Below are 14,089 nucleotides of genomic sequence, written 5' to 3' on the forward strand. Positions count from 1 at the left end.
CTACATAAAACTGTAAACTGCTCCATGCATCGATAAGAATCTGCTCACTATTCCCACACACAGTGGGATCATTATCCTTTGTTATTTACAGACCAAAATTATACTGTAGACTAGAGTAAAAACAAATATATATATACAGTTTCCTTTAGAGCTTGAATGAAAGGCAGTGTGTTTAGACCGAGTCACACTTTAAATACTAAGGTGCACACAAAACTAAAAAAAAAAAAAATCACCATTTCCTGCTGCCATTACCAGGTGTCTTCAGATTGTTTGGCTTCAAACGAGGGCACCTTTATGCTTGAATGAGGCTGAGCCAGGCTGTAATGATGAGCAGGTCTGTAGTGACATCTGGTGGCAAAAGCCCTCCTTTTCACATAAGGAGCATTCAAACAGTCGAGAAAACACCAGCTGCAGTCCATATACATGTGTTTTCCATTGGCAGGGTCACATAAACAAATTGAGGCCATACACGTGATATATATGACAGTGGATTACTAGCCTGCCTGGAAGGGTCTGCACTACATGACAATACGTTCCACATAAATGTTTTATGGGTTGGAAGTGACCTTTTGCATGGATATTGTGGAAGTTTACCTTTAACTTACACACATTTAAAGGTTAGACTTCTTTTTTTAAACCAGTACATATTGTCCTATTGGCGTTTTACGCCATATATTTGGCTTTTAAGCCAAACGTTTTTCAACCAGAATGTTGACTCAGGTGTCCATCCAGTTTTCCAACAGCGCTCATAAATTTACGTGTGAAGAAAATGGCCATTAAATGAATGAACTGAATAACTATAAGAGACAATGGGGGAAATGTTCGGCCAAAGTCATGAAAATTCTGCTCCAGAGTGCCGCGTTTGGGAACTTGGTCTGAAACTGGATAACTACTTTAAAGTCATGATGCTTAACGTTAACCACGAGTCTGAGGGGTTAATTTTTTACCGGTCCTGCTTTGAATGCGCACATCCTAGCGAAAGTTCAGGGGTCCGGACAGAGAGTGGCACCACCTCTACGCACCCACACAAAAAAAGGCTGCTGTGGGCAGGACGCTGTGAAACTTCTGGAGGGGACAGAACCGAGCGACGAGCATGTGGGCAGATGGACAATGAGCGGCTCGTAAGGATTCTACGTTTGCTATCGTTTTAATTTGCATCGTTTCAAATCCTGATGATGGCAGAAGCCCTGCGTGAGGGAGAGGAGGAGAAGGAAGAGGGCCAACGCAGAGACCTGCGGGACAGAAGCCAGGCAGCAGGTAGCCTAACTGTGCTGGAACAGACTGAGGCTGAAAAGTCTCCCGAACATAAATGTTAAAACTGCGCTTAAGAGTTTGGTGTTTTAGACAAGAGGACCAGCTTTTAACTTTTTTATTATCAAATCATAATAATTACGATAATATAGATATACTCCACATATATAGGCATATAGATTGGATCCGATCGTTCAGTTGTAATAAAGGAATTTGATATGATTCACAGGTTTTTTTTTAGAACATCCACTGCTTTTGATTTACTTGGAAAGCGATTTAGACATGGAATAAGACGTTCAACCCTGACAGACACCTTTATTTGGAATTTGTGGAGTATCAGCAAGCTTTAAAGACATTACAGTGAAGGTGTGGCATGAATGGATAGAACAACCGTGCTTTAATAACTCTGATATACATCCGCAATGTAAATGCTTGACTACTTTAATTCAGTTGAACAGTTTATTTGATGGAATGCACAGTCAGATGCCTAACTTACAAGCATCCTCGTCATGGATCTGAGGTTGGATTTCACTTTAACAGAAGAATGTTCCTCTTCGGTTTGTTTTTTTTCTCCCCCTTGCAACACCTGGCGTGCAAACTCTTCATCCTCTCTTCTGTGTCCTCCTGCCCCGCTCAGATATCTGAAGCCAGTGCATCAGCTCAGACCCCCGCCACACCCCAACCCCACCAGCTGTCTGGATGGGGATTCCTGGACTGACAGGCCAATGTGTCACGAATAAACAATGATCTGCACTTGCAATTATTCATCCTTTAAAAAAAAAATAGAGCACGTTTGGATCCACATTATACATAATTTCAGGTAGTTTCCGTTGCAGATTACTGGTCATCACTGACACCATCTAATCTTCTCTGACTAATAAGTCCACATCATCTGCTGACATTGTGTTATTCACTTATGACACCATGACCCGTCAGCTCCAAACTGCTCTGCTTATCGAGTGAAGGCAAAGCTGTTTTCACCGCTTCCACCTTTACAATAACAAGTGAATCTTAACAGAAGTTATGTCATATTGTTGTGTTGTTGCGTCAACTTTTGTCCCAAAAATGTTCTGGATCGTAAGTAAACTTCTGTCATCAAATTTGTCAAGAACTTCTGAGCGATGCAGACGTTGAACTACTTATCAAACGTAAAGAGATTTTTTGATTAGGATCTGTTTGTTTTGGGTTTTTTTGATAACTCACACAGAACTGTGGCTGGTGTAGTGTGACACATGGAGGCAGTTTGTTGTTTCTCCTTTTGTTGCCAGTTCGACCAGCTGCCGTGACTGCTGCTGCTGTGCTGAGTAATGTCAGCATGTGTTCGAGTGAGAGAGCGGCTGTGGAGGCGTATCTTCCCTGCTGACCTCAGCGGCTTTCCCGTGTGTTTGTGCTGTTTTCTGAGGTGTCACCTTACTGATCTGCATTATAATGCAAAACTCTACAAAGGGAGCTTCTCAAGGAGTCTGCCAGGGGTTTCATTGTCTCCGTTCAAACGTTTAATGAGCCTTGAAACGGTACATGATACGCTTAAAATGCAGCATGGCTAGCACACTGCGACTGTTATGCCACATGATCTGAATGCTTTAGCTGGGATAGCATTGTGATCTAATTGGTCGGTCAGCCAACCGGTTTTACGCATCTGTTGGACTGCTGTACATTCCAGTCGACATATAAAAGTTTTTTTTCTCAATTAACTGAAATAATGTTGGTGATCCCCCAATATTTTATCTAGTAACATCATCAGGTCTATTGCTCATAAGCTCCAGGCCTCCTGCAACCATGAATTGGATTAAACAGGTATAGAAAATTAATGAATGAATGATCAAAGTAGCACTTATCCCCCTGGTTTTTACCCTAACCTTGACTCTCCATCCCTTGCTAAACAATGCAACATAATGATAACTGTTCTCTGCGGCAGCTTTTAAAATGTGAGAGTTGCTGGTTTTTGTTGTTCACAACACAGTCGAGTGGACATGTTCCACAATCAGTTTGAATTTTTTCTTTGAAAAATTTAATTGGTGACTCTGAATTGACTGTAGGAGTGCGTGTGAGCGTGCATGGTTGTTTGTATCGTTTGTCTCTGTGTGGCCAGGGTGTACTTCTTGTCCAATGACAGCTGGGATAGGCTCCAGCCCCCTTGCGACCCTGAACTGAATTAAGCGGGTATTGAAAATGTATGGACGGATACATATAGAATGTGAGTTTGCTGGGGTTTTTTTTGTGTTTGACTGAAAAGCAGATTTTTCTGAGTATGTTTTATTTTCTTCTAAGTAAGCTTTCAAAGATAGTGTAAGACTTTGAATTAAACCTTAGCCCATCGTAAACTCTTGTGACGTGTGTTTTTGCTTTTTAAGCCTGGAGCGTCACACACACCTCATTAACATTTTCAAGCAAGGAGGATCATTATATGTACATTTTCTAAATATTGATGAACATGTGAGTAAAGTTAGTTATTATGAATTATCATCTCAAAACGGTTTTTATTTTATGTTTCTAGTGTCTTCAGCTGCTGAGTAATTTGAGGTTTTAGAAGACTTTTTTTAAGAGGCTTTATAATCCCCAGAAAACCACCTTTTTTTTCGGTTGTAATATTTTAAGGTCACACAGGCACACTGAATGAGGCTGAATGAGCCCTTTACCATCACTGACATATCAGTTTCTTTCTTAAAGCCTTACAGAAAGACTTCCGGAAGTAAACCTGAGACACTTGATTGGAAGAACAACATTACATGACATTTACAGTTGTTAGACTGGTTTGTCATTGAACTTAATTCTAACTGTGAGACTGTATTACATTTGCCCACATGGCTACGTTCTTATGATGCATCTATGTCCTATGATGGCTTAAAACTATTGTTTAACTTGGGTAAACATGTTGTCTGTGATCATATCTCAGATTTTCTTTTTTTATCTTCTTTATCTAGTTTCACATTTTCTAAGTGTCTCCTAAACAGTAATCTTATTTGATTCACTATTTCTCTTGTTTCGTTTGAATTGAGTTTGCACTTTTCTGACTAGCATGACGGATGCTTTAAATCAAACATTAGACCAGTTTGAAAGGCAATTTTATTTTTCTATGCAAACAAAGCTGCCCTTACTTTGTGACTTAGTAGATAAACAATCTATAGTTGAATCAATTACTCACGCTGCTTCATGCTGCGAACGGCACACGGGGACGTGAAAATCCCTGTGACTTTTAACTTTGCAGGGACAATGACATGGAAGTGTTGTGTGGCACAACCTCCACTTCCTGAATGACCACATTCCACTTCACCAGACTGGCTGAGTTACCAGAGGAGCAGCGAAATGTAATGAGGCCGCCCCTCTCTTTTCTGCTGTGTTACTCTTAGCTTCACATTTTTGGTCCCACTCAGAGGACATGGAGGGAAAGATCTTGATGGGAACATCCTTTTGTTGTTGAAGATTTTACATTCATTCCTTCAGCTCCTCACAGGTAGGGCATCTTGGAAAGGTATTGTAAGTGATACAATGTGTTCAGGGTGACATCGTTGCCACTGAGCAAAAATCTTTGCTAATATATAATGTTTGCTGGACAGCTCGTCTGAAAGAAACGTCTAAAAACGTTGTCAGAGGGTTTCTGAAAACTTTCTTTTCCCCCAGCGACTGACAGAGGAGAAGCTTTTGTTTAAACATGCTGGTAACGTGTAACCTAAAGCTGTGGCACTGTTTCTCTAACAGATAACAAGTCACAGGTGTGACAGGTGGATTTGGCTGCTAGTCTCATCATGGTTTAAGGCTAAAGACATTAACTCAATGCACACTAAAGATTTCTACCGTCGTCCTTTCTTTCTTTTTCTTCTTTCTTCTCTTTGGTATCGCCTAGAAAGACAAATGAGCCCTTATTTGATTCAACTGTCGCCATTATTGACACTACTTAGAACTCACTTAGAACACTTCAACGTGTACAAAGGAATGTGCATCGTCTTTGTAAAATAGTGCCTGAAAGTAGCAGTTACTAACTGGTTCATCAAGATTTAATGACTGATCCTGCCAGATAGGTTTATACGCTTGTATTTCTAGTCCATTCAGGAAGTAGTAGAGTCATTCAAACCAAACAGTTTCAGACCAAAACAAATAAACTGCAGGCTATGTTTTCTAAGTCCATCATATCATAAGCTAGACTTGACCGGCAGCTATCTTCACTTCTTGCCTCTTTTGATGCCATTTTTATCCTCCCTATGGTCCTTAGCTAGCAAGGTGGAATGAATTCAGCTGACTGACCCGTTTAATTAAGAACATCCCATTGTTTTTCCTAGAAAATCTCCTTGATGAGCTGCAGTTTACCAAAAGGATGTGGAATGTGTTTTATATTTTGTGGGAAAATGATCATGCTTCTTCAATATTGATCTGAACAGCCTTAGACACTGAAAGTCTGCACTTTAAGCTCCTTGAAGATTTTTATGCCTGCAAACTGTGAATATGTGGTGTACTCTCCACCTACAAAGTACCAAGAGCTGGTTGATTAAAGGCCAAAGCAAAAAGCTTTTGGAGAGAGTTGAATAGAGGCAAGATTGCAGAAAGAAATGACAGCAGTTCTGAAAACTGTAAGTTTAGAGATGATCGGACTGAGCATTTACACAGTTACATTTTCCTGTTGATTGGATCCAAAGATCCTTCCCCTAAAAGTGGCATTAAGTTTAACAAAATTACTCTGCAATTTTAACAAAATAAAAGTACTCTGATGTATCTTTCTGCTTTCCTCCGCAGATCCGGAGAGAACCAAGCCGGAACATTTACACTCCAGGTATGTCATTGCTTCTTGAGCACAGGTTACATAAGTACCAGCAGATTTCACCAAACTGCATCTGTGACTGGAAGCAGTGTCTCTTTAACAGTGAGATCTGCTGATGGTGAGGCTGTGAATGGACCAAACAATGCAGTGATCTATGCTCGCTCAGAGAGAGAAGGTCAACACAGAGGCAAACACATCATGTCGCTTATTCAGTTGCCAGTGACCTGTACAAACTGGCTAACAGTTGAAAAACACAGTTTTCATAGATAACCCTGGTTATTAGCAGCGTTGAGGTCCTTGTGTTTACAACCTTGCCAGTTTGAAAAAAAAAAAACTCAACCATGTGCCACAGTAGGGAGGAGTGTTGGTCTTTTCCCCAGATAGTTTACATCCACCTCCCATCTGGTCTTTGAACGATGTGTTAATAATGAACCTGCCTCTGTCGTGAGACTTTCCCGTTGCTCTGTTTAAGAGACTGTAAACATGAAATTAACTCAACAGTTTTCACCATGAAAAGCTTAAAGACTATGGGGATGAGAAAGGGATGCAGAAAGGTAAGCAATCTGAGGATGACAATCGGCATGTTGAGCTCCTTGGAAGTGCAGGCAAGTAGAGTGTTTCTGAAAGTGGTAGAATTTACTGGGCTTCGAGTTTTTGTGAGGTAGAGGTAAATTTGAAACAAATTCAGGAACAGTATTGAGAGGGACGACTTCTTCTTTTTAACACAAGGGCCTGTTTGCTCTTGTAAATATGTGCCCCAAAGATTAATAATGAATGGTCTGCTCTCTTTTCAGCCAAGGGCCTCTGTCATCTATACGAGCTGCAATCAAGCGAAGTGAGTTTACTCTAACTGATCTTTATGTTTGTACAAATGTATGAGATAAATGCAAAACTGGCACTCTATTTTGTTTTTTCTTTCTTTCTTCAGCAAGAACTAACTCTCAAGGCGACAACACCAGAGATAGAAGGTAAAGATGCTGTTGATCCCTGTTCTTATTTTGTTGTTCGGTCATTATGGAGGTATGAAAATGTCCGATTTGTTGTACATGGCTGAAAGCATGTTGCTTTGCCAGCAATGTCAAGAAAAATATAGTAATCTGTAAGAGACTCATGTTCACGATGGACTAGAAGTGGATGTTTTCGTGCATTTTTATTGTCTCTTGGTTCTTTATGGTGCCTTTATTGTTTGTTTTTTAGGCGACCAGAGATCACCATCATCTCAGCAGAACCTCTGGTTAGTAATAACTGGTTTTCAGGAGGCTCTGTGGTTTTCCATCCCTCCCAGTCAGGCTGGTCTGCAGGCATCCAAGCTGTCTCCCAGGTAGGCTTCATCTGATCTGCACAGCTTAAGTTAACTGTACTTTTTCAATGTAAATTGTGGCTGGATGTGTGATATGTCACCTGTTATATCACACTCATCAGACACAATAAGTGAAAATACTGTAGTGCATGGCAAAATCATATGTGTGCATGTGTGAACATCTCTCTCTTTCGTGACTCAGCCCCCACCATCCTATGACCAGGTGATCAAAGAGAAGACCCAGGGGGTACATATTGTTAAGCCCACTGCAGCCCCCCGCCGCACCACCTGCACTGCTTCAAGTGCCACACAGACTGAGTCTGTTGGGGAAAACACCACCTCACAAAGCAGTGCAAGTTCAGTTCCAGCCGAGAAGAAACCTGCTGGTGAGGGATCTTTTGTCAAAAATTATGGGCATTTATGGGTGTTTTTGGCTCTAAATGCGCTGATTCTTTCTGTTTCCAGGTAAAAAGCCACAAAAACCACCAAGACCCTCACTGCCAAAAGCAAAGGACATAAAACCTTCAACTGAAAGAGGCAGTGAGGTTGCAAAAAACCCATCAGCATTAACAAGCACCGGGCACCAAAGTGACGCTAAATCTGATGTAAAGCAATATCACACCTGCACCAGATCTGTCACTGTATACTGGGATATTCCAACGAATCATCATTCTGTCACTGCTGTTCCCATCGCAACTACATCTTCAAACTCGGAACACAGTCAACGACCCATTCCACGTCCACGAACAAAAACACACAAGCAGACAAAAGAAGAGGAGGGCAAAGATCAAACTTTGGTCAAACTCAGTGAAGACTGTGAGAATACTGAGTCCGATTTCCAAGAGATTTCCACAAATAAGTATCTAAAGGAATTACTGGAGGTCTTTAGTGGAGATATCGAGTGTGAGGAGAGTAGTGATAAAGCTGACCGATCAGACGAGAGCTTCCAGGGTGAAGATGCTGTTGGCGAGATGAGCACCAACCACAATCAACGGAATATCCGTGCCAGGATCCAGGCTTTTGAGAGCCAGGCTGGCAGTGAAGAGGGAGATGGATTGGAATCAGCCAAGCCGGAACCTCTACCCAGGAAAGCCACCACCAAACCCCCAGTTGCTTCTAAACCTTCTGTCGTTTTTAAACCCAAACACATTGATGACAACAATCAAAACATACCAACCACCCAAAACCCTACACCAGCCCCTAGACCTCAGCCCCCTAAAAAACCTGTGGGGCATTCTGTAAGGGAGGAGCTGGAGACTTTACACAGCAAGGGGGCTTTCTCACCTCGATCACGTCCTTCGGTGCTGACCAGAGCCAATGCCGTTCATGAAGAGGAACCGTCGATGATTCCACCTGTACCTCCAGTGAAGCCTTCCAAAGAGCCACTCAAACCCAACCTGAATATAAACAACCACAACTCAGCCTCCATGTTCAGAGAAAATAAGGACAGTCCATCAGGTAAGTGGGATTTTATTATAAGTTATACATGATCTTTGATCTTTGATCTCCTCTCCTGTTATTCGGAGGAATATTTGCCAAAAAATCATACAACTTCTTTACTGGCTAATTAGCTACCAAAATCTTACCGGTTGATTTATTCCGAGGCGAGTTCAAGTCCTCCTCTGGATTACAAAAACATAACCAGATTTTAAGACTTATTAACAAATATTCATCTTGGTCATTTTTTATCAAGCAAAATATTACCAAGTATGCGGAAAGATTGAGAGCTTTTGCTTTAAGTCTGGTGTGATGTAATATCTGTGGCTAAATCTTCCCTGTTGCTGTTGATCAGTCCTGAACAACAGCTTGAAGGAATTACAGCCTAATTGCTCACTTCGGGTCCCTCCACAACGTTTATTGGATTAAGATCAAGACTTTGATGCAGCCATTCTTAAACATTATCTTAATTCCTCTTTAACCGTTCTTTGGTTGAACGACTTGTGTGCATTGGTTGGAGTTCCAGTTCATGGACCCACATTCTGACATATTCTTTTCTTCTAGAATGTGCAGGTATGGTTAGGAAAAAAACAACAACATTGTCCAATCAATGATGGGAAGCTATAGATTCAGCTGAAACCATGATGATGTTTGTCTCATTTTTAAAAATGAGGTTCTCTGTCTACTTTTGGGTTGCTGTTGCTAAACTTTTTGCCATTAAACAACTCCAGACCTTTGAATTCTTGTTGATGCTTCATAATTATGCTGTAGCCACTTTGTTCCCTTTGTTCAGATGACATTGCAGTCAGACCTCTGGATAATGTGGACAGCAATGGAACCTCTTTCACCAGACAAAGTGTCACAAGAAGACCAACCACCATCAGGGTCCCAAGCAAAACTGGTTTAAGTGAGTTAAGTAATCCTTAAAACATTGGTATTTGTCCACACCCTCATTCTAACTATATTGAGATACATTATAAAGGAACAAAAGTTTACAGTACTTTTTGGTAAAGATTAAACTCTTCTCAATGTCAGATCAATATCAGGACAATCCTCCTCCTCTCCCGGTTCAGAAGCCCGTAGGCTCTTCAAACTCCTCAGTGAACCCCAAAGAAAGCTCGGCCCCTACAGTCCCCTTTCAGGTAAGAGTTGCATTACAGTGCAGCCACAAACCTCAAATCAACTATTAACATATTCTTAAAGACCAAAAAAGACTTTAAATATAAATGAAACTCAATAAAATGAAGTCATAAGAATCCACCTGGGGGTGAAGAACTCAGGGTGGCACTGCTTCTGAAATTACTTGGTGGCACATTCTCCGTCAGATTTATCTTCCCTTGTTACTGAGCAGCTTACCTGCTTCGTCTCCTCTGCTTTACACAAACAAAGAGACCGTTGTAGCCTCATGAATTCATTGCCTGTGAATGCTATGTGTTGCCACATGGTTCCTATGGTTTCAGTGTCACACTGTTGCCATGTGTCTTTTTTTCTTTTCTTTTTTTTTGTGCTAATAAAAACACACAATGAGATTCTTTTGCAGAACTCGCTCAGCACCGGGCCGGAGCCTTCATTACCACCTCGGTAAGTCAATAGCAGAAATTAAAATTTAATTTTGTGGTTAATTTTTGTATAGATAGTGTCTCACTTAAATCACTAATGGGTTTGTATTTCAGGAAGCCCAACGTGAACAAAACCCTTCCTCCTCGCCCTCCTCCAGCCAAGACAGGGCCTGGAAGACCTCCCCCCCCAGGACAGTCTGCAGGTCGAGCTCAGTCAGCCCCACGGCAGCCTTCCCCCAAACCCCAGGCACAGAAGCCCCAAAGGAAAGGACTCGTCTTGCCTCCGAGGCCCAGCCCAGGCCACCGTCTCTACAACAAATACACAGTGAGAAGGATCCCACCACACACACACCTGAGTGCCCGAACTATAGTTCTAACACAACATTGTGCGCATCTGTTTGAAATTGTTCTCTTCCATCAGCTTCAACTCCCTCATGCGATTGCAGCCATTGACTACAATGGAAGCAATACAGGAGAACTATCATTTCAGGTGAGAAACACATTGCTCCTACATGAAAATGAATTACACCACATGATACTGCACATGACAACGCATTAGTGCAGTCCCTCTTGAGGAGCTGAATCTATTCTTTTCGTTGGCCTTTGCTGCAGAAAAGCGAAGTGCTTCTGCTCCTGGAAAAGATGAACCAAAACGAATTTGAGTGTCAAGTTGGGGAAATCAGAGGCAGAGTCCATAGGTCTCGTATGCAGATCATAACTCCTCTTGGATCGTACTTGCCTCCACCGCAGGTACAGTAAATAATAGTTTATTTTTTAGGAAACCCTTGCTACTCGAGCCCTACTTCCTACTGTGCTCAGTCGGCTCCAATGCAATCAACATTTATTCGTTTCTAGGTGGAAACTGGTCCAGCTTATTCAGGTGGTAACGGCAGTGGGCTGAAGGTGCAGGCTGTGTGTGACTTCATCCAAGGTAATGCGTCTGTTTTGCCGAGCCAAACGGCTGGCCGAAATGATTAACTTTTGATTTCAGTCTAGGTCAAAGGATTTGTGGCTTTGAAAATGATATTTTTATTCAGTCTTAGAGGAGGTATGCAGTCTCCAACGGTTCTTGTTGTAGTTTCATTGAAAAATGCTTGCTCTTCTCACAGAGGGTCCAGGAGAGCTGGGTCTCAGAGCAGGAGATGTTGTAACAGAAGTGGAGCAGGTGGACAGCCAGTGGTACAGAGGCACCTGCAGGGGCTCTACTGGGTTCTTTCCCATCAACTTCGTCAAAGTCTTGGTCAGTTTTAATGAACCAGTTATCTCTTTACTGAAAACGCCGCCCGAATAAGTAAGTGAAACCTGTGGATGAAGAAAATTAATGGCAAATTCCTTTTCACCATAGTCAAATTCACCAAAACCCTTCCCTGAAAGAAAAGCAAGAGAAAGCAAGTCTGCGCCAGTCAGGTACTGCTCTTAAGAGGCATTCGGATCGTTACTTTTGGCCTCTACAAATCAACCTGATGAGCTTAACCCAAAGTTTTCAAATATCTGTTTAAGTGGTCCGAGGTGTGTGGCGAGGTTCGACTTTGAGGGGGAGCACAGTGATGAGCTGTCTTTCTCTGAGGGAGAAGTGATCCAACTGAAGGAGTACGTGGGGGAAGAATGGGCACGGGGGCAGAAGGGAATCTCCATTGGCATCTTCCCCCTTAACTTTGTGGAGGTCATTGAAGATCTGCCCCCGCCCCCAAGTCAGCAGCAGTCGAACAGGATAGCACTGCCAGGTGAGACGACCTTGAGTCGATTCTTAACTATCAAAAGCACGGTAAAACAAACTGTTGTGTTCATTAGTGAAGAGCCTTATAGTCTATCCCATTCCTGTGTGGCCGGCTGGCCTCTCTCTTTGTGGCATGTCAGGAATTTGTGCCTCTGCTTTTGTTTCATTACAGATTTGTTTAGTCCAGTCCATAGGGAGGATTTCATGAATGCAGGTTGTAGGACATGGGTTATGACATGCTGTCCCGGCCGTCCCACTAACTCCCTCGCTTCCTACTTTTTTTCATTTGACATTTCAATTTATCTTCTTTTAGGTTTTATCAAAAAACAAAACCTACAAGTGCTTGTAAACTTAGCTTAAAAATGATTTTCCCCATAATTAGTATCAGGTTAGATTGTTCTTCCATATCAGGTTTAAAAGTTGAATGATCCAATGCTAATAGTCCAAGTGAAGAGAATAAAATACTGAATACTATAAACATTAACACCAAATGGATCATCTATACAGCTGACATACAAACAAGTGTGGACTTTAAATAGGGCATGAGAACACATTGGAATAAGCCTACCACTTTGTAAGCTCTTAATAGTAAAATGTAACTGTAAAAAGTGCACCAACTCATATACTTTCTATTTGTTTTCTACAGGTATGGCTGCTGCAGCTCCCAGCAAACAATCTGCAGTCGCCAAACCTGCTCAGGTAGCCAATATTTATAAAAACGGAAACCCCAACAAAGAGGATGCTGGTTTTGTAGCTGACCCAGTACATAAAGTTTTTCTTACAGACCCTGACATCCTTTCATATTTTCTACTCTCATCTGTGACTCCTCCCTCCCTCTGTAGGCGCCCGAGTCCAGTGTGGAGTGGGTGGTGGCGCTGTATGACTACGCTGCAAAGACAGTGGATGACCTTTCCTTTCAACAGGGCGACTGTATCCTCATCACCCGGCATTTAAGTGAGGAGTGGAGCTTTGGCAGGCTCAACGGCAGAGAGGGCATGTTCCCCATGTCTTTTGTTGAGCCCACAACAGGTACAAAGATTGTGTGGCCTTATTGATTTAATGGGATTTTTTTACTCTTAACAAAGCATCAGTGCCTTATTGAGCAACACTGCATTAAAAAAAAATTCACCATTTTCTATGGGGTCTGTCAGGAAAATTCTAATTTATAAATTTGCTAATTCGATCAGCTGAATTGTTAACTTAATTTTGAAACTGAAGTGATCAAAACTTTTTGTGAATGCCTCCAACAGAGCAGCAGATGTCTCATAACCAACAGAAAGAAGGTACAGCAGGCAGAAAAGCCAGGGCCCTGTTTGACTTCACATCAGACTGTGATGAGGAGCTCTCATTGCAGGTTCATCATAACTTCTGTGTGAAATGCCTTCACAAATTTGCAGATCAAAAACCTGAACCGAAAGAATATAACCACCTCTCCCATATTTTTTTTTTCTCCATAGGTTGGGGACACAGTAACCAATCTGGAGTCCATTGACGATGAATGGTTTTTGGGGGATTTGAGGGGAAAACGAGCTCTGGTCCCCAAAAACTATGTGCAACTAATGTAATGACACGGTTGGAATACCTGAACTGACATGTAGATGTTTTAGCAGTCCAAGTCTGACAACTTTTAAGTTAACTGCAGTATTTCATTACCTTTTGTTTACCGAGTAATTTGTTACGAGTTATTAATAAAGATGGTTGAGTTTGCTTGCTTGTTCACTCATTCTGGATCCTTCACCTGAACAATTGCACCTACTGTTCATTTCTCTACAACAGGATTTTAGGTGTGACACTCCATGTCTCATTTGAAGAGTTTTAAAAGTTCAAATACCAGCCAATAACCAGTTAGTTTTACTACGATGTTCCCAAAAGTCCTACAAATCAGTTTCCTTCAACTTTCTGCAAGATGAGGGGTTGTATGCATCTAGAACTGGGTTGTACCAAGACGAATTTCAACATAGTAAATAAGTGGTAGCAAAACTTGAAATTCAAGTCCCGTCAGACTGATCACATGAGCTTCAAGTTCCTGATAAACTGTTGTTTGTAAAAGCCTTTTTCCCCCAGTGCTGGTA

At 41.8% G+C, this 14,089-nt stretch overlaps 1 protein-coding gene across 1 annotated transcript; it reads left to right on the plus strand.

Annotated features, from left to right (window-relative positions):
- The first annotated feature begins 1,175 nt into the window (after positions 1-1,175).
- sh3d19 (SH3 domain containing 19) lies at positions 1,176-13,696 on the plus strand. The gene is made up of 22 exons (XM_072383695.1): positions 1,176-1,257; positions 4,568-4,705; positions 5,980-6,016; positions 6,799-6,839; positions 6,933-6,972; positions 7,202-7,325; positions 7,507-7,690; positions 7,770-8,762; positions 9,535-9,648; positions 9,777-9,883; positions 10,282-10,322; positions 10,415-10,625; positions 10,722-10,790; positions 10,913-11,050; positions 11,156-11,231; positions 11,410-11,540; positions 11,646-11,707; positions 11,801-12,024; positions 12,664-12,716; positions 12,860-13,046; positions 13,268-13,371; positions 13,475-13,696. Exons 1-22 carry the CDS (start codon positions 1,176-1,178, stop codon positions 13,580-13,582), a joined length of 3,264 nt encoding a protein of 1,087 aa, XP_072239796.1. The 3' UTR covers positions 13,583-13,696.
- Positions 13,697-14,089: the final 393 nt, after the last annotated feature.

This window comes from Leuresthes tenuis, unplaced genomic scaffold (genome assembly GCF_036924035.1).
Source record: "Leuresthes tenuis unplaced genomic scaffold, fLeuTen1.0.hap1 SCAF_4, whole genome shotgun sequence".
In the NCBI taxonomy this organism is placed as follows: domain Eukaryota; kingdom Metazoa; phylum Chordata; class Actinopteri; order Atheriniformes; family Atherinopsidae; genus Leuresthes; species Leuresthes tenuis.

Excerpts from the sequence above, each read along its gene's own strand:
- sh3d19 (XM_072383695.1), top strand. The coding sequence starts at position 1,176 with ATGGCAGAAGCCCTGCGTGAGGGAGAGGAGGAGAAGGAAGAGGGCCAA. Across the intron at positions 1,258-4,567 it reads GGACAGAAGCCAGGCAGCAG|GCCGCCCCTCTCTTTTCTGC; the intron begins GTAGCCTAACTG and ends AAATGTAATGAG. Across the intron at positions 13,372-13,474 it reads ATGAGGAGCTCTCATTGCAG|GTTGGGGACACAGTAACCAA; the intron begins GTTCATCATAAC and ends TTTTCTCCATAG.